This window comes from Equus quagga, chromosome 5 (genome assembly GCF_021613505.1).
Source record: "Equus quagga isolate Etosha38 chromosome 5, UCLA_HA_Equagga_1.0, whole genome shotgun sequence".
Classification (NCBI taxonomy): Eukaryota; Metazoa; Chordata; class Mammalia; order Perissodactyla; family Equidae; genus Equus; species Equus quagga.
In genome coordinates, this window is record NC_060271.1 from 6,986,226 (window position 1) to 7,004,788 (window position 18,563).

At 40.1% G+C, this 18,563-nt stretch overlaps 2 protein-coding genes across 2 annotated transcripts in view; one reads left to right on the forward strand and one right to left on the reverse strand.

The window, feature by feature from the left end:
- On the reverse strand, window positions 1-18,451 carry PRPF38A (pre-mRNA processing factor 38A). The gene is made up of 10 exons (XM_046662102.1): window positions 18,141-18,451; window positions 16,032-16,191; window positions 13,712-13,833; window positions 11,926-12,011; window positions 6,289-6,399; window positions 3,630-3,742; window positions 3,000-3,026; window positions 2,796-2,893; window positions 2,265-2,313; window positions 1-1,676 (listed from the first exon to the last, which is right to left on the reverse strand). Exons 1-10 carry the CDS (start codon window positions 18,268-18,270, stop codon window positions 1,634-1,636), a joined length of 939 nt encoding a protein of 312 aa, XP_046518058.1. The 5' UTR covers window positions 18,271-18,451; the 3' UTR covers window positions 1-1,633.
- The window catches only part of ORC1 (origin recognition complex subunit 1), a 35,210-nt gene continuing 35,063 nt past the window's right edge, over window positions 18,417-18,563 (forward strand). Inside the window, exon 1 of the mRNA XM_046660663.1 lies at window positions 18,417-18,520. Within this exon, the coding sequence (XP_046516619.1) occupies window positions 18,417-18,520 (104 nt within the window). The remainder of the gene's footprint in view (window positions 18,521-18,563) is intronic.

Here is an 18,563-nt window from a genome sequence, read left to right on the forward strand (position 1 = left end):
TATAGTTGTATGGTAACCCATAATAGCTCTTATGGACTTTTATTAGCTCAAGTATTATCAGGAGAGGAATCACTGAAGAGTATGAAATCTCAAATATCCCAGAATGCCTTAATATTGCTCCAGAAGTCCTTGAGTTTAATAGCAGGCAATAGGATGTTTATCCTATGACCAGATATGGCTTCCCAAGAAACTGGATCCTGTGAGGCAGTTGGGTCTTCCCAATTCTTGCTGGAACCAGAGGTGTGGGAAGTCATTCAATCACTTTTCCCTTTTTAAAGGAGGAAAGGTAAGTACAGGTAGATGGAAATCTAGCAAAGATCCCATCACCCTCTTGCTGATCAACACCCATGGACAGTTTTCAGTCTTGTTTTGCTTCTGCATCCTTGGCCCCTTGGCTGCTTTAACTTACTCTTTGCTAATGCTCCTACCTTTCTGAATGGTCCATTTCAGTTTTCAGTGATTGCACTTCTTCCTCTCCCTAGTGTTGGTGTTGCCTGTGATTCTCTTGTTGGCTTTTCCTACACACAAACACGTACACACACACACTCCTTGGGCAGTCTTCATTTAATTCTACATCTTCCGCGATTACCTAATCATTATCAATTCAGGGCTAGATCATTATTCTCAACTCCAGTCCCTATTTCCAACTGTCTGGGCTTTATCTAGATATACCATAGCTGTCTCAAATTAAACTTCAAGTTAAACTGATGCATCGTTTTTATTACCACCACAACTTTTAATACCTGCCCCCCTCTAAAACCTCCTCTCTTCTTGCTGTATTTTCTGGCTTTGTGAATGGCACTACTGTCCAGTAATTCAGGTCAAAACTCTAAGTGGTATAGATACTCTTCTCTCCTTCAAACCTTTTCAGTCTTTTTGCCCTAATACTACTGACTCGACTTGGACAATGTCAATGCCTGTAGGATAAAGGCTGAGCACCTTAACCTGTAATTTAAGGCTTGTGGGGAAGAAGAAACAATACTAAATAAGAATGCCATGTAAAAGGCATTCCAAGTTTTTTTTGTTGAACTGTTCAATGCAACTGGACTAAATGATCCAGAAGAAGCCTTACATTTAAATGTCTTCTTTTCTTACAAAGCTGCTGCTAAGCAGTCAGTTTTCATCTTTATTACCACTTGCTGCTGCTGGAGCTAATATGTTTTACTGATTTGATGTCTGAATGTAACAGCAGCAGCACAAAACTCGGGATTCTCAGAACAGTTTCAACCTCGGAGCAAACCAAAAACTAAATCACAGAAGAATGGGAAATGGGTGTGTCAAATTTAATAACAAAAGGGTCACCAGGTGGCCACATCCTCTCCTTGTCATTCACATCCTCCACCCCTCAAATCCTTTCTACCCTCATAAATTTGAGTACAGTCAAGGTGGGTTGTACAAAGAGGTCAAAAGCAGCCCTTGGGAAACATTCTCTCTCAAACGTGGATTATGATTCAAAAAGAGATACAAAACTCAGCACCTCTTTCATTAAAAAAAATGGAGAAACTTGGTAAAAAAAAAAAACAACACTAAGATATTCTCATAGCTGCCTGGGTAGTAGATCTTAATCGTTTCATGTAGACAGAGGCCTTCACATCCACAGGAAGCCATTTGGACTAAAACCAAACTGAGTCCATTACTCATTTCCTCTCCGGCTCTTCTTGTGGCTTTTCTTAGATCTGAAACGGCAAAACATACAAATCATTAAATTTAACGGCTGTTCAAGGAGCTGGGCCAGAACTTTTGAGGAAGACTGGGGTATGCTGACACCAGTGTGGATGGAGATGATACCCAATATTCATTAAATGTGCTTGGTATTTTTATGTTTCAGAGCAATGCTCTGAATCAGGCGTTACTATCCAAAATTTACCATTGGGGAAATGACCTCTGAGAAGTGGAGAGTGCACCTGACAGTGTATAGCATATAGAGGTTTCTAATGAAAGCTTATCAAACAAAAGTGACTTGTCCAATGTCATTCAACTGTTAAGTATTAAAAGTTGGGACTCAACCCCAGGTCTCCTGAGACCAAAGCTCATGCCCTTACCACTATCCAAAGCTGCAATCCTACAAGGAAAAACGACACAAAATGGATCAGTAATTCTAATAATTCTCAGGGCAGTAGGCCGATTTTGTCCTGTAATGAAGGAGAATTCCTAAATATTTGTATCAAAACAAGACTATTTCAGGTCCAATTTAATTGTGATTGGGACTTTAATTTCTGAATAAAGAGTGAAACTGTTAAGTCAAAATAGAGGTCAATCCATACCTTTCAGGAGACTTTGAGTGGCTCCTGTGTCTGTGACTACGGTGATGACCTGGTGGAAAAAGCACAATTCGATGAGTGAGACTCTACCCTCCTACTCCTCCACTGTCACTTTCACTTCACCCAGTCCCTTCTACTGGCTTAATTTTTTGGCCTATGCTAAGCACACCTCTCATTGGTGATAGCACCTCTCTGAACTGGTGTGGATGCATGGATGTGGGTGTGCATGCTGAGGAGAGGAGAACTTCACATGCATCCAGGGCTTTATGGCTCATTTCACAAACATCACACTGGGTAATTTACCAGTATTTTGTTACGTCTTATTCCTATAAGTTCAGATGAAAAAACTGAAGCTCGTCATCTTATCAGCAAAGCTTGTGAGAGTCAAGATGTGAACTCTAATTTTCAAATTTTAAGTCCATTTCCTTTTTTTCTAGGCAATAAAACAGTCAGGCACTCCCGTACTGCAGGAGGCTAATTGCTTCTATTACATGTTTTTAAGACAACCAATAGCAAAAGGCCCAAATACTGTACCTGGGGACTTGGAGCGAGATCTGTGCCGTCTATCTCGGGACCTGCTGCGGTGACGTCTTGGACTCTTGCTCCGATGCCTTTCTCGGCGAGGGGAGGGGCTGTGGAAATAAGTGGTCAGACTCCCATATCTGTCTGACAGTATACTCACAACAGCAACCCTCTCCTCAAATCCCTGTCCTTTATCACAAATCACTGAAGGCTTACCTCCTCCTCTTGGGAGACCGACTCCGTCTATATGGAAAGAAGAGAGAAGAGCCTTAGTAAGTGCCCTAGATGTTGCAGATTGCAAAAACGACCCCAATTCTTCACCCACCTCTGTTATCCACGTCCTTTATCATGTAACTTTTTAGTACCCTCCCAATCCAAGTTGGATTGGCCATGTGACTTTCTTTGGCCATTGGGATATTTGCAGATGTGATACAAGCAGATACTGGAGAAATAATTGCATTGGGCTTGTTTGCTCTTGGATTCTGCCATTTCCATGAGAACATGCCTAACCTAGCCTAGAATGAGACACATAGAGAAGGGATGAGTTGCTCCAGTCATCCTAGCTAAGGCCACCCTATACTAGCCAACAGACAGCTGACTGTAAAACAGGTGAGTGAACCTAACTTATATTAAAAAAACTGCCTATCCTACCCCAGCTTAAATCACTAACCACAGACTTGTGAACTAAACGTTGTTGCCTGCTACTGAGGTTTTGTGGGTGGTTGTTTTGCAGCAACTAATAAATTGGGCAAGCAAACATTCTCCATAGGCTGGCATTTTTCCTTCCCTGAAGTCCAGACTTCTGTGTTACAGTGCTAAAGTCTCTGGAAGAGGCCAAGGCCTGACCTTCTGGGAGACCGGCTCCTACTCCTCCTGTAGCGTAATGTGGGAGAGCGACGGGGCTTGTCCAAGTCTCGGTAGCTTCTCCGGCGATGATCAGGTGATGGCACTCTCTCCAACTGTAAATGAGATGGATGGGTCACTGATGAGCTCAGGCTATATTGCAGAGAGCCATCTAGGAACACTGCTTACAGTCTCCCCATCCTGTCCCAAATTCCACCTCCAAGTGACTTTATTTAAAAAACAGTAATTTGAATATATAGAGGGATAACCCTAAGAATGGAAAAAAATTATCCAAGAATTAAACTGTTTCTAATAATCTCATTATTGTTCTAGTGTTGGTACATTATTCTGAGATTGAGAGAGGAGAGAGAGAGAAGCAAGTAAATATGCCTACCTCCTTAAGAAGTTGGATTTCCAATGTGAAAGAGATACAGATGTAAGATCGATAAGGTTAAACTACAAAGTCATAGAGTAGTTTAATCTTACAGAAAATTTTCCCCTAGCTCTGCCAACTGTAAAGGCCTAGAAACACCAAACGCCACAGCAATGAGCTCTTCAGGGGCAGAAGCTAACAAGACATAACTAGAATATAACTCCTATCAGAAAGCAAGGAGGCTGAGACTACTATAATTGTTATCACAAAGTCTTTCAACTCAAGTCGAGGGGTCCCTATTGGCCACAGATGGGACAATTTGAGCATCAACAAGGATAATAATGGTTTGAAACACATCAAATATGCTTAAAGCCATGAGTTCACAATGTTACCAAGGACAAAAGAGTATTCATCAACTTGAGAAGATCTATGGAATCAACTCATATTTTAAAAATTGATAACAAATGGAAATAAATATCTTGCCTTTCCTATATAAACTGTACCTATAAAACACTAAATATTGATTTAGATTTCTCTTTAGCAGTGTTACAGGTGAGAAATGATGAAGAAATAATTAGAATATCACCATTTTACAACCTCTAATGGATCTAGACAGAGATCATCAGTGGCTCCTAATATTACAAAAAGAGAGCCAGACTTTGCTCATCGTGGGGGGAAGTACACACTACTACCTATGAAGTAGTGTTGCTCCACTCCAAAGGGGATAAAAACCCCAAATCTAATTAAGCCTTGAGATCTAAGAAGTAGTTTACAGGAAATACAAGGGACAAATGAACATGTTAAGAGAGACCACAGGGACACAATCAGAAAAACAGATTGTGAAAATCTGTATAGAATAATATAACCGGATATATTTAAAAATTGAGAGAGAAAAAAGAATGATGGAGGGAACTGACAGATTACAGATACTTAAGAGACAAAAAAGCCAATTAGAGTTTATGGACCTTATTTGAATACTAATTTGAACTAATAATATAGGACAATTGAGGAAATGTGAACACTGAATATTTGATGATATTAAGGAATTATTTTTGGGGAGGTGATGATAGTATCATGGTTATATTTAAAAACAGAGCCTTTATCTTTCCTGAAATATTATGGATGAAATATATGATGGCCATGATCTGCTTCCAGATAATTGGTGGGGAGCAACTGGGTAGAGATGTAGAGGAAACAAAATGGCTATGAGCTGATCATTGTTGAAGCTAGGTGATGAGTAAATGGAGGCACACTCTCTCCACTTTGGTATGTGATTGAAATTTTCCATTTAAAAAAAAGAATGCTTACTTTTGGTTCACTCACCACATTAGAGTGCTTCAGTCTTGCACGGCTTTCAATTCATGAATGACTGTGCTTCTTTATACACCCCCTAGAGGGAGTCTGCTTGACTCAGAGCTACACTTCCATTTGCATAGTATCCATAAGCCAGCATTTCTTGTATTTCCCCCAACCTTTTTCTATACATAGTTACTTATTGTTTTAATCACAAATATTTTAGATCCTTCTTTTTTAACTCACCTTAAGCATTTCCACATGATCAGCTACTTTTCTTAACAGTTTTAATGGCTGCCTACTAGTCTGTTGAGGTGATATAAGAGTTTACCTGACTGCTCCAACTCTTGGCTGTTTTCAATTTTTCAGCATTATAACTAATAGTGAAAGAACATGACCATGCAGTAGGCATTTTTTTTTTTTAAACTAGGCTTACTTTGTCCGATAGGTTCAATTATGAACTGTAGTATTTTTGTCCCAAGTATTTACTTTAACAAATGTATGCTAAGGGCTTTATGTATGTGTATCGTCTCATTTAATACTTAGAACAGTCCTAAGAGAAAGATATCATTATCCTTGCTTTACAGAGGAGAAAACTTAGATGATGTAATTTCACAAAATTATACCACTAGTATATAGCAGAGCTGAGGTAGTAATCAAGGTCTATTTAACTCTAAAACCCATACTCTTAATGACTAAATACTGGGTTTTTTTGTTTGTTTTTGCTGAGGAAGATTCACCCTGAGCTAACATCTGTGCCAATCTTCCTCTGTTGTATCTGGGTCACCACCACAGCATGGCCGCAAACAAGTGGTGGTAGGTCTGAGCCTGGGAACTGAACCTGGACCACCAAAGTTGAGTGCACTGAATTTAACCACTGGCCACAGGGCCAGCCGCGCTAAATATTGTATTTTTTGGTTAAAGAAAATTAAAAAAGACCATTCTCAACCCCTATAACTAGACCCCCTCCAACCTTTAAGTTCCCAGGTACCTGACCTTCTCATCCTCCTCTTCCTCCTCTTCACTGGACTCCACGTCATCCATGTCCTCTTCTAGAGCGCTAACTCGAGGCTCCAGCTGCTCAGCTTCCTCTAGCACATAGCGTTTCTACAGAGAACATAGTGAGAGGTAGGGAGCCTTGCTATCTCCTCTATGTCCTGAAGTCCCAACACTGGGCTTCTGGGATTGACAGAAAAACTGTGGAGCAACAGCTGAGGCAATTTCATTTCAAAGACATCCTAGACACCTTAAGATTTTCCTGAGGCGTTTAACATACTGGAATCTGTGTACTCTTTAAAGTTCCCTTGTAAACAGATACACACAAAGCTGAAGAGAACATCTTCATTTTCTACTGGCTCTGTTCCCTGTGATCTTATACTCTAAGGTCACTGAAATATCAACTAGTATAGGTGTAGCCTTTAATAAAAAAATGTAGGCGTCATATACAAGGGCCAATAAATATGTAGCTGAGACTGTGTTGGCTAGTATTTCTGCCAGAAGAGGCTCAGACCAGTCTACCCCAGGAGTGCCTTGGGTCCTGCTCCAGAGTAGCACCAACTCTCTACTAAACCCAGGATTTAGGGAGCTGTCTAGAGTCATGCATTTTGAAATCAGGCACAGGATATAAACAAACAATCCATCTCCTTGTTCCATTTTCTTTTGAGATGTGGCTTAGCAGTGCTTATCAAGTGACTAAGGATGTGAAAAGCAAAGGTGAGTTCAAAACTGCCAAATGGACTGGCTGGGTCATAAGACTCCTTACCATCTTCTTGTGTCAAGGACACAATGTTGGATAGCCCTAGAATAAACAGTAACATTTGTACGCTACTTAGCTCTCACTCTTCTGTAACAAAATTCTATGAACACTGGGAGAAATGAGACAAAGCTACCACTCAATGAAGTCAATCCCTTAGAGAAGGGCTTCTCAGAAAAAGGCTCTCCAGCCACAGGATCACCACAGTTTGGGATCTAGGACTGCATCAGACAGGGAGTCCAGAATCCCTAATGCGCACTAGAATAGGAAGTGTCTAATGTCAATAATTAATTCATAGTATTTGTGCTTGATGAAATTAGAATTCATTCCAGAGCAGCTCCTTGTCAATGTCGGGGCACATCAGAAGCTAAACTGGTAACCATGGGTTGTTTAATAAGAAAAGAATCAGAGCAAAATGTTGTCTTAAGGGTAACTAGGACATATAGAAGCCCACACCAAAACACACTGTTGGTCATAACGATAACATGTGTCAGTCAGATTTCAATTTGTCTCTCCTCAGTGAGGCTTGTTTTGTGGTCTTTCCTTCTAGACTCCATGCAGACCAACCTCATTTACATCAGTAGGCTTGCTTAGAGGTGACTGGGCTTTGGAACCCTTAGCGAAAACCTCATTGCATTTCAAAGTATGCCATTTCTTGCAGTATTCTAAAAATAGCAGCTAAGGATAATATAATAATAATAGCTAATGTAATCCACAATGGGTTAGTGTGAGAAATGGGCCCTGAAAGCAGGTTTTCGGACTTGAAATCTCATTCTCTTCACTACAGTCTACAGTAGCTAATATAGAACAGGAGAGAGAGACCACACTCATTTTCAGGATTTTTATTTTATTGGATTTCCTGTAATTGAGTCACTGTGGACGAACAGTTAGTTCATTGCATGTAGTTTACTAGTTCATTACCAGCTAGTTTACTGCCTTGAGCAAATTTATCTCACCCATTTACCAGATATCTGCAATCTATTCTATTCCCTACTTTGAAGTTTTTCAGATCCGTCTGCTGTTTTTTATCGAGGTGAAATTCACATAACAATTAACCATTTTAAAGTGTACAATTCAGTGGCCTTTAGTGTATTTGCAATGCTATACAACCACCACATCTCACTAGTTTAAAACCTTTTCCATCATACCAGAAAAACACCCCATACCTATTAAGTAATCACTCCTCATTTTTCCCTCTCTACACCTCAGGGACTAACCACTAATCTGCTTTCTATCACTATGGATTTTCCTAGTCAGGATATATTATATAAAAATCACACACTATGTGACCTTTGATCTTTAAATTATCCCTTTTGGTTTATATCTAGCAAGGAACCAAGCACCTCAGACCAGGTGGTATACAGCAAACTGCTTCAGAATTATTGAGCTGCAGTACCATCACAAAGGAAACCTGAAGTAGTGGATCCTCCCAGTTGGGGTTTCTGTGGTGGTTAAAACATGTAAGAATCTGCTCCCACCCCCCCATCTACATCACTGTCTCTGGGACCCACCAATTCTTACATAGACATACAGAATCAGAGAACAGTAGAGCACTAAGAGCCAGAGGCCCTTAGTCTACATCTATCCCAGTGATTTTTGCAACACTTTTTATAGTCTCATTGAGGTAGAGTTGACATATAATAAACCATACATCTTTAAAGTATACAATTTGATGAGTGTTGACATGTATTATATACAACTGTAAAACCATTACATCAAGATAATGAATATATCCACCCTGCCTGAAAGTTCACTTGTGGTCCTTTGTCATCTCTCCTTCCCTCTCCTCCCCACTCCCTCCCTCTGCACGCAGGCAACCAATGATTTTTTTGTCACTAGTTTTCATTTATTAAAATTTTATATGAAGGGAATTGTACAGTACATAGTTTTTTGTCTTTTTTTACCCACCACAATTATTCTGTGATTCACCCATACTGCTGTGTATCAACAGTTCATTTTTACTGCTGAGTAGTACCATTGTATGAACATACCACAATTTGCTTATCCATTCACTTGATGAACATCTGGACTTTTTTGTCATTTCTGGCCATTACAAATAAAGCTGTTATGATGGTTTGTGCATAAGTCTTTGTACTTTCATTTTTCAAGTAAATACCTACGAGTGGAATGGCCAGGTTTATGGTTACTTTCTAAGAAACTGCCAAATTTTTCCAAAGCACTTGTACTATTTTATATTGTTACCATTGGTGTATGGAGACTTGCACTTCTTCTACACCCTTGCCAACACTTGGTATGGTCGATCTTCCTGATTTTAGACCTTCTCATAGGTATAGAGTGTACATTACTATGATTTTAATTTGCATTTCCCTGACGACTAATGGCATTGAGCATCTTTTTATGTGCTACTGATCAACTGTATATTTTCTCTGGTAAAATGCCTGTTAGAATTCTTTTGTTCATTTTCCCATTGGGTTGTCGTCTTGTTATTAAGCTCAAGAGTTTTTTATATATTCTAGATTCAAGACTTTTGTTGGATATATAGTCTTCCAGTCTATGGCTTGCCTTTTTACTTTGTAATAAGTGTCTTTTGAAAAGCAAGTTTATTTTTATAAAGGCTTATTTTTATTAAGTAATTCATGCTTTTTATGTCCTATATAGAAATTTTTGTCAAACTCAAGGTCACTAAGGTTTACTCCTGTGTTTTCTTTTACACGTTTTATAATCTTAGCTTTTATAACTAAGTCTATTATCCCCTTCAAGTTAATTTTATACATCATGTGAGCTAAGGGTGGAGATTCATTTGTCTCCATAAGGCTATTCAATTGTTCCAGTACTATTTGTGGGAAAGATTATCATTTCTCACTAGTAATGCCCTGACATCTCTGTAGAAAACCAAGTGACCATATATATGTACATTTACTTCTGATCCCTTTATTTTGTTCCATTGATCCATTTGTCTACTTTTATGCCAATACAACACTGTCTTGGTTACTAGAGCCAAGTCTTGGAAACAGGTAGTGTTTGTTCTCCTACTTTGTTCTATTTCAAAGTTGTTTTGGATATGCTAGATCTTTTGCTCTTTCACATAAATTTTAGAATCACCCTGTCAAGTTCTACCAAAGTCTATTGGGATTTTGGTTGAACCTGAATTGAAACTTAGCTTAAGTTGGGAGAACTGACAATTCTGTCTTGGTATGAGATAGACTATGGATGTGGTATATCTTTCCATTTAGTTGTCTTCTTTAATTTCTCTCAGTAATGCAATGTTTTGTCATTTTAAGTGTGAGTCTTGCACATCTTTTGACAAAATCATCCTTAATTTATATTTTTGATGCTGTTGTAAACAGTATATTTTGAATAAAATTTCAAATTCCATTTGTTCATTGCTAGTGTATATAAATACAACTGACTTTTGTAGACTGACCTTGTATCCCACAATTCTGCATAAACACATAAATGGGTAAACGAGTTGTGGTATATCCATACAATGGAATATTACTCAGCAATAAAATGAAACTATTGATACATGTAACAACATGCATGAATTTCAAAATAAGTATGCTGAGTGAAGACAGACAAAAAAGAGCATGTACTGTATTAATTCCAAAATGCAAACTAATCTATTGTGATAGATAGCACATCCATTGTTCCTTAGGGGTGAGGGAGAGAGGTGGGAGGGAGGGATTACACAAAAGGAAAGGAGGAAACTTTCTGGGGTGAGGAGTTATATTCACTTTTTTTTTTAAGATTGGTACCTGAGCTAATATCTGTTGCCAATCTTCTTTTTTGTCCTTCTTCTTCTCCCCAAAGCCCCCCAGTACATAGTTTTATATTCTAGTTGTAGGTCCTTCTGGCTCTGCTATGTAGGACGCCACCTCAGCATGGCTTGATGAGTGGTGCTAGGTCTGCACCCAGGATCCAAACCAGCAAAATCCAGGGCTGCCAAAGTGGAGTGCGCAAACTTAAACACTTCAGCCATGGAGCTGGCCCCTTATGTTCACTACTTTTGATTGTGATGATAGGTTCAAAGTTGTATACCATATGTCAAAACTTACCAAATACTTTAAATATACATAGTTTACTGTATGTCAGTTATACCTTAATAAAGCCATTTAAAAGAAAAAAAGCCTTTGTTCAAATGAAATCTCATTCTCAAACCCAATATAGAACTTAGAGAAAAAAGGAGCTGCCCTGGTTGGAATATATGGGGTTGTCTCCTTATTCTTCTCAGTAGCCTTAAAACAGTCCCACAGGGCAGCTTAAAGACCACTGAGGTAGTCTAATTTCCCCATTTTATAAATGGGAATATAAGACCAGGTCCCACTGCTAGTCAGCTGTAATAACAACCAAGAAACTAAGGTCTCCTACTTCCCTGTTTAGTCATCTCTCCACTATAGACTGTTCCTGTTCTGTTTAGGCTACCTACTATAACTGTTTTCTCTTTGTATTTGCCACGGTAGTTTTAAAATTGTACTGTGTAAAACACATTCCTGAAAAGTGCTTCATGGATAATCATTTATCACTAGGAAAGGGAGGCGGGATGATAAAGGTGATATTTAAATCAGTCTCCTGCTCCTGACCCTCTTTTTATCTGTTTTATATCCTAGATTTTTATATGAAGACCAATTTGAAAAAAGCTGCTCATAAAGTTTAAAAACCTACTCTCTATCTACAATTTCCTTGATATAACATTTTAAAGAAGAAAGTTTTCTTGTGCTAATTATTCACTTTTAAAGCCCTACCCTTCAAATACTTTATCTGTTTTCTCCCCAGCCCCTATCTCTTTCATAGACATTAAGACTATTTATTAAGAGGACCCCTGAGATCCATGGGCTTCAGAGGTTTATTAAGTGTATCTGTCTGCTTGCCTGTTTTGGGGGGGGGAAGGGTGATTCTGATATGAGACCTTTATCTCTTACCTGTAACCGGGGCAGAATGATATCACAGACTCTCTCACTGTGCAGTAGTTCATCAATAAACTCATCGACATGCATCAGCTCAAACTCTGAAAGAAAAATCATAAGCGCAACCAACTTGGAAATAAATTGAGATAGCCAAAAAGTAAAAGAAGTCTAAGATTCTATATTTAAAATAACCAAAAGAGTACTTGGTATAGAAAGTGTGAATTCTCTGCAGCTTCCCTTGCCCTGCACATTCACCAGGAAAGCTACTGTAGTGTGGCAATTATGCAGAAGGAACTATCGTCAAACCTGGGCTCAAACTACAGCACTTCATAGCCTTGTCATCAGCACCTATCTTCCTTTGTTCATCTCGCCTTTACTGAAGTCCTCTATGTGCCAGGCCTCTTCTAGGAGTTGGGGATAAAGGGATGAATGAAGCTGTCCCAATGAGCAGGAGAGACAAACCCAAAAGCAAGCACAAATAGTCCTGAATTGTACAGGGGTGATGTCCTTGGATAGATCAAATAACTAAAGTGCAATTTCGTATGTAAACCCACTATGTTTCTGAATATAGAACATGTATCTTATATGGTAAAGGGAGCAATAGCTTTTGAGAATTTCTACAGTAAACATTACCTTGGTTCAGGGGTGATTTTGCCCCTGACAACTGGGATCTAGTAGGAGAGGCCAGGGATGCTGCTAACTGTCCTACAATGCACAGGACAGCTCCTCACAGCAACAAATTATCTGGGCCATAGTGTCAATGGAGAAACCCTATCTAACATAACATAATCAGTAATTCCACGATGGTCATGGCCATGTCCATCTTGTTCACCAAGTTACTCCCATTACAGAGCACAGTTATTTCCATGACATACAAAGATGACGTTGGCACTTAATAAGTATTTATTCAATAAGTGAATTAATAAGCTAATAAAAGTTTAAAGTATAATGCCAAATTCTTAACTTTCTACTGCTTAATGATACATGTAGAGGGGAAAGGCAAATGTTACTAATATTTTGTTACAACACTAAGTGAGAAAAGGTTTTGATGGCATTACCCCAAATTCCACTTTACCACAAAAAGTAACTCTCTGTAAAAGGTATGGAGCTGCCCCTTTTGGATATACTTGTTATTTTTCAGTGGGATTCCTACATAAGTATAAATACATTTAGTCTATATACTGTAGTGTGAACTACAGTACTAGAAGAGAGGCCACTAGAAAGAATGGTGAAGATGTAACATATGGAAAACTAACTTTGTGCAGGAGGTCTGGGGAAGGCTTTTATGGAGGTCATTCTGGAGCTGGATGTTGTGGGATGGAGCAAATGATACAAAACAGGGAATAATATAAGATGCTGGGGCTGGCCGGGTGGCCTAGTGGGTAAATTGGCATACTCTGCTTTGGCAGTCCAGGGTTTGCCGGTTCGGATCCTGGGTGCGGACCTATGCACTGTTCATTAAGCCATGCTGTGGTAGCATCCCACATAGAACTAGAATGACCTACAACTAGGATATACAACTATGTACTGGGGCTTTGGAGAGAAAAAAAAAATATATATACATATACACATAAGATGCAGTTGGAAAGGTAGGCAGACGGGGGACCGGATAAGGCCAAGAGGAAGCTAGTAGTCTGATGGAGTACTCCCTGTGAAGGAGATGGAGGGGCCTGGATGAAGACAATAACAATACAGATGAAGAGGAGCACTCACAACGGACGCGGCAACGTGAGGGCACAGATACTGGTGAAATAAAAACTGGTTCAGGGATGAACGTCCAGTCACTTGATACCATACTCACCTCCATTTCGGTTCTGGCTCTTGATTTTCCGATAGTCGTTGTACAGAGGCTCCAAGTACTTGTAGCAATCAATTGCAGTGCCTGTCAGCCTCATGTAAAGTGCTCCCAACATGCGGACATACCTGACAGATAGATGACAGTGAAACTACAGTCCATTCTAGAAAGTTCCTGAGTTTTACAACTGGCTTTTCTCATGACAGTAGAGAATAAACAAGTTCTTTCTTCTCTCTGGCAGATGAGGAAGCTGCAATTTTAGAGGCAGCATGGGGCAGGAGAAAGATAGCTAAAATGTGGAGACTTGGGTGCAAGTTCGTATTCTACCTCTTACTGGTGGTGGCCACTTGGAACATGTTGCTCAACTTTTGGAGTCTATTATATCATCTGTAAAACTAAGTTAGAACCTATTCACCTCACAGGATTATTGTAAGAATCAAATGAGATACTGATTTTAATAACAGAAAGTATAACATCTATTTATTAACCATACACGAACTAATACACATAGAAGTAAATATATAAATTGTGGGTAGACAGCGGAATGCTGGTTCTGGATAAATGTCATCTGGGTTCAAATTCTGATTCCATTATTTACTAACTTTGTAACACTGGGCAAGTTACTTGATTTCTCAATCCTTGTAAAATGGACAGAATAGTACCTAATCTGCTGGCTTGGTGTATTAAGTAAGAAATGTGTGTAAAGTGCTAAGCGCAGCATACAGCACATAGTGAAGTGCCTAATAAAAGTTAGCTATTTCTAGCCATTAATATTTTGTAAGATTCCTTCCTTTTCCCTTTATTCTATGTCCAACTACCCACTAAATCTCCACTTGGATAACCACTAGGCATTTGAAACTCAACAGTTTCTTTTATGACTAACAGAAGAGAGTAGTGAAGAATACAGATTCTGAAGCCAGCTTTGCCACTTACTAGCTGTATAACCTTGGGGAAATTACTTAATCTCTCTGTGCCTAAATTTCCTCCCCTGTATACTGAGAATAATTTTACAGGGTTGTTGTGAAGGTTAAATAAATTATTATATGTAAATCCTTCAGACTAGAGGGTGGCACATAATAAGCTATGTCTGTCTCCTATACTTGTCTGCTCATTGAGAATGGATAGTAAAATAATATGAGCAGCAGACATTTTTGGGGTATTTACCATACAACAGCCTCTATGTTGTGAGACTTACCCTACTATCTCCTCTTCTCTTTGCTGAGGAAGATTTGCCCTGAGCTAACACCTGCTGCCAATCTTCCTCTTTTGTATGTGAGCTGCCACCACAGTATGGCCACTGACAGACAAGTAGTACAGGTCCACCAAAGTACTGGGCCACCAAAGTGGAGTGTGCCAAACTTAACTGGGGCTGGCCCTGTACGATCTTCTTCTGTTTTGGTGAGGAAGACTGGCCCTGAGCTAACATCTGTTGCCAATCTTCCTCTACTTTATGTGGGATGCAGCCAGAGCATGGCTTGATGAGCGGTGTGTAGGTGCATGCCCGGGATCTGAACCCGTGAACCCCAGGCCACCAAAGCAGAGTGTGCAAATTTAACTACTACGCCACCAAGCCAGACCCTGTACTATCTTCTTTCAACCCTCATGACAATCCTGAATCAGTATTAGTCTCTATTTTACAGCTAAAGAATGTAAAGCTTAGGAAATTAAGTAACTTTTCCAAGGTCACAGTAATAAGTAACAGGGTCTGGACATGAATCTACATCTAACACCAAAGTTTTCCCTCTAGTCTACCACATTCTGTTGTTTTCTTCATCCTTGAGTGCCCAGTGCTCCCAACATATTAGGCACTCACTTCTGCTTAAAATATGTTCAGTGAGGGGCTGGCCCGTGGCCAAGTGGTTAAGTTCACATGCTTTGCTTCGGTGGCCAACGGTTTCACTGGTTTGGATTCTGGGTGCAGACATGACACCGCTCGTCAGGCCATGCTGAGGTGGCGTCCCACATGCCACAACTAGAAGGACCCACAACTAAAATACACAACTATGTACTGGGGAGATTTGGGGAGAAAAAGCAGGAAAAAAAAAAAGAAGACTGGGAACAGTTGTTAGCTCAGGTGCCAATCTTAAAAAAAAAAAAATGTTCAGTGAGTTTGTGAAATACTTTTTTGGGGGAAAAGTTACCAGGACTGAGAAAGTAAAGAAGATCAATACAACCAAAACAGACAAAATACAAACTCAAGAGCAAGATCCTAGAGTGGAACTCTCTGTGCAAATGAGATAGATTGTTTTCACTCCTCTTAACCAAGGCCAAATTCTGGACCACCCAAAGTGAAGCTTTGATATTAGCTAGTCAACATTTCACTCACTTGAAATCTTCATTTTTGATAAACTCTACAATGATATCCTTCTCAGGTTGAATCTGAAGCATCTTCAAGGTCAAACACAGAAAGGGAGTTGGCTTTATGTTGCCACCATAGACTCCACCCACAAACCTTAACTCCATGGCTTTATCGACTACAAGTTCAGCTAAAAAAACAAAAACAAAAACAGAGTGGCATCTCAGACATATTAGGGCTAAGCTTTTCCCAGTCTGAAGTGGAGAGAAGTTAGTTCAAAGTCTGGTGCTCCTGAATACTCATCATCATCATCATCTCCTAATATGGAGAACAAGTGTGTATTAATAGTAATAGTAATAAGAATAAGAATAATGATAGCAGCTAATATACACTTAAGAACTACTATATGCCAGGTACTCTGGTAAGCATTTCATATTTTCTCATTTAATCTTCACAATAAGCCATGAGGCAAATTCTAGCACTGCCCTGTTTTCATCTAAGGCAAATGAGGGCTAAGAAAGGTTAAGTGACTTGCTCCAGGTCCACAGCCAGAGAGTAGCAGGGTCTGGATTTAAATCTAAGCAGTCTAACTTCAGAGTCCCCACTTGTCATCATCATGTTAGGGGAAAAACTGCCAGATTACGAGTCGAAAGAAACAAAACAATAATAACAACAAACAACCTTCAATAGCTACACAACCTTGAGCAAACCTCTTCTCATCTACAGAATGAGGATAAAAACCTTCCAACGTTTTTGTCAAAATCAAACCCTAGCTGGGTGAACTAGGGCAAGTCATTTCACCTCTCTTTGAGCCTGTCAGTTCAAATTTGAACAATAAAGGTACAAAGTTTAAGGGCTATAGTGAGAATCAAATGAGACAATAAAAATAAATGCCAATACTACCTGTCATATAGCTAATAATAAATGTTAGCTACCATTAATGGGAAACTGTTTTATAAATCAGACTTCAAGTTCCTTTAGGATAAATTCTATACTAATTCATTCAACATTACAGTCAACAACTTATAGCTAGGTGCTGAGGTACTAAAGATACAGGTACAGGAATAAAGAAGAGGAACATCATTACTACTCTTAAGGAGTTCACAGTCTAGCAAGCTAGAACACATTCAAAAAATAATTGAAAGTGTGAGAAGTAGTACTAAGGAGAGGCAGAATGCAATGAAAATACACAAAGGAACGTAACCTAGTCTTGGGGGAAAAAAGAGGTCACGAGTTCACGTTTGGACACACTGAGTTGGCATTCTTGGAATTAGAGACAGATCTCAAGGAGAGATCTGGGCCAAAGAGACAAATTTGGAGGCATCTACATATAGGATGCAATGGTATGGAGGAGATCATCCAAGGAGAGAACTATAGAATCGGAAAAGGGCCAAAAGTAAACCTTATATGACTTCAAAATTTAATGGCGACTCAGAGAAACAATACTGCTCGTCCATGGACACACAGCTAGCAGTGGTGGCAGCAGCAGTAACAGCACAGTAGTAGTTAACAGTGGTAACAACTAGCACCATCACTACCACTGATTACTGAGTACTTTTTATTAATATGTATCTTTAACTATACCAAACACTTTTCACACATTATCGTATTTAATCCTTAGAACAACCCTTTGAGGTGGGTACTACACTCGTTTTACGATAAAGGAAGCCATGGTTCACTGGGGTAACAGAGCTACTAAACAGAGGAGCCGGAATTCAAACAAAGATCGAAAGACTAGCTGGAAGACTTTTTTGAAAAACTGGTATTTATATTAGGACGCGGACGTGGAAATACTGCAAACGGTCCAGATTTAGGGATAGTAAGGTCACGAATTTGGTTGCTGGCATGTTGATGTTCCTTTAAGACCTTCAGGGTCCCTGAACTTAACACTGGAACCCAGCAAGTTATCATTAAACATGGACTCAACCCGACCGAGACATCCTTCCGAATAAGGCCCTATCAGATTCCTCTGTAACCCCAAAAGAACAAAACAAGCCTAGGCACATAGTAGGCGCTCAGATTTTCCTGAATGACTGACAGATTCCCCTCCAGTCTCAATCCCAAAGGCCCAGTCCTACCCGCGCCGTCAGCCGAACTGAGCCACCAGTCGGCCGGGGGGCGTCGCGCGCTCCCGCTCACCCGTAAGGCCAAAGCACTCCTCTTTCCAGTACTTGGACTCATAGATTCGCGTCCGAATGATCTTCTCCACCAGATACTGAGGGTTGGTGCCGTGGATGCTGTGCGCATCCTTCACCGTCCGGTTCGCCATTTTAGAACGCCTTCAGCTCTATTTCCGTCGGGCCCTTTAATGCGTCACATCCCGGTTAAGAAAACCCGAGAGGGACGGAGAACGGCGGAGGAAGTCTCACTAAATAGCTCAGGCGACCATCTTGAAATCGGAAACGCTGCCGCGTAATGCACTTCCTTCCGCGAACGGCGCCGGCGAGCGGATCAATGATGGCCGCCGCACGTCGGCGCACGCGCGTCACAGGTCCCCGCCCAGGGAGGCGGGGCGGGTGGTGACGGGCCGTGGAGGCCGCCTGGGGGCGGGGCCACGACGTT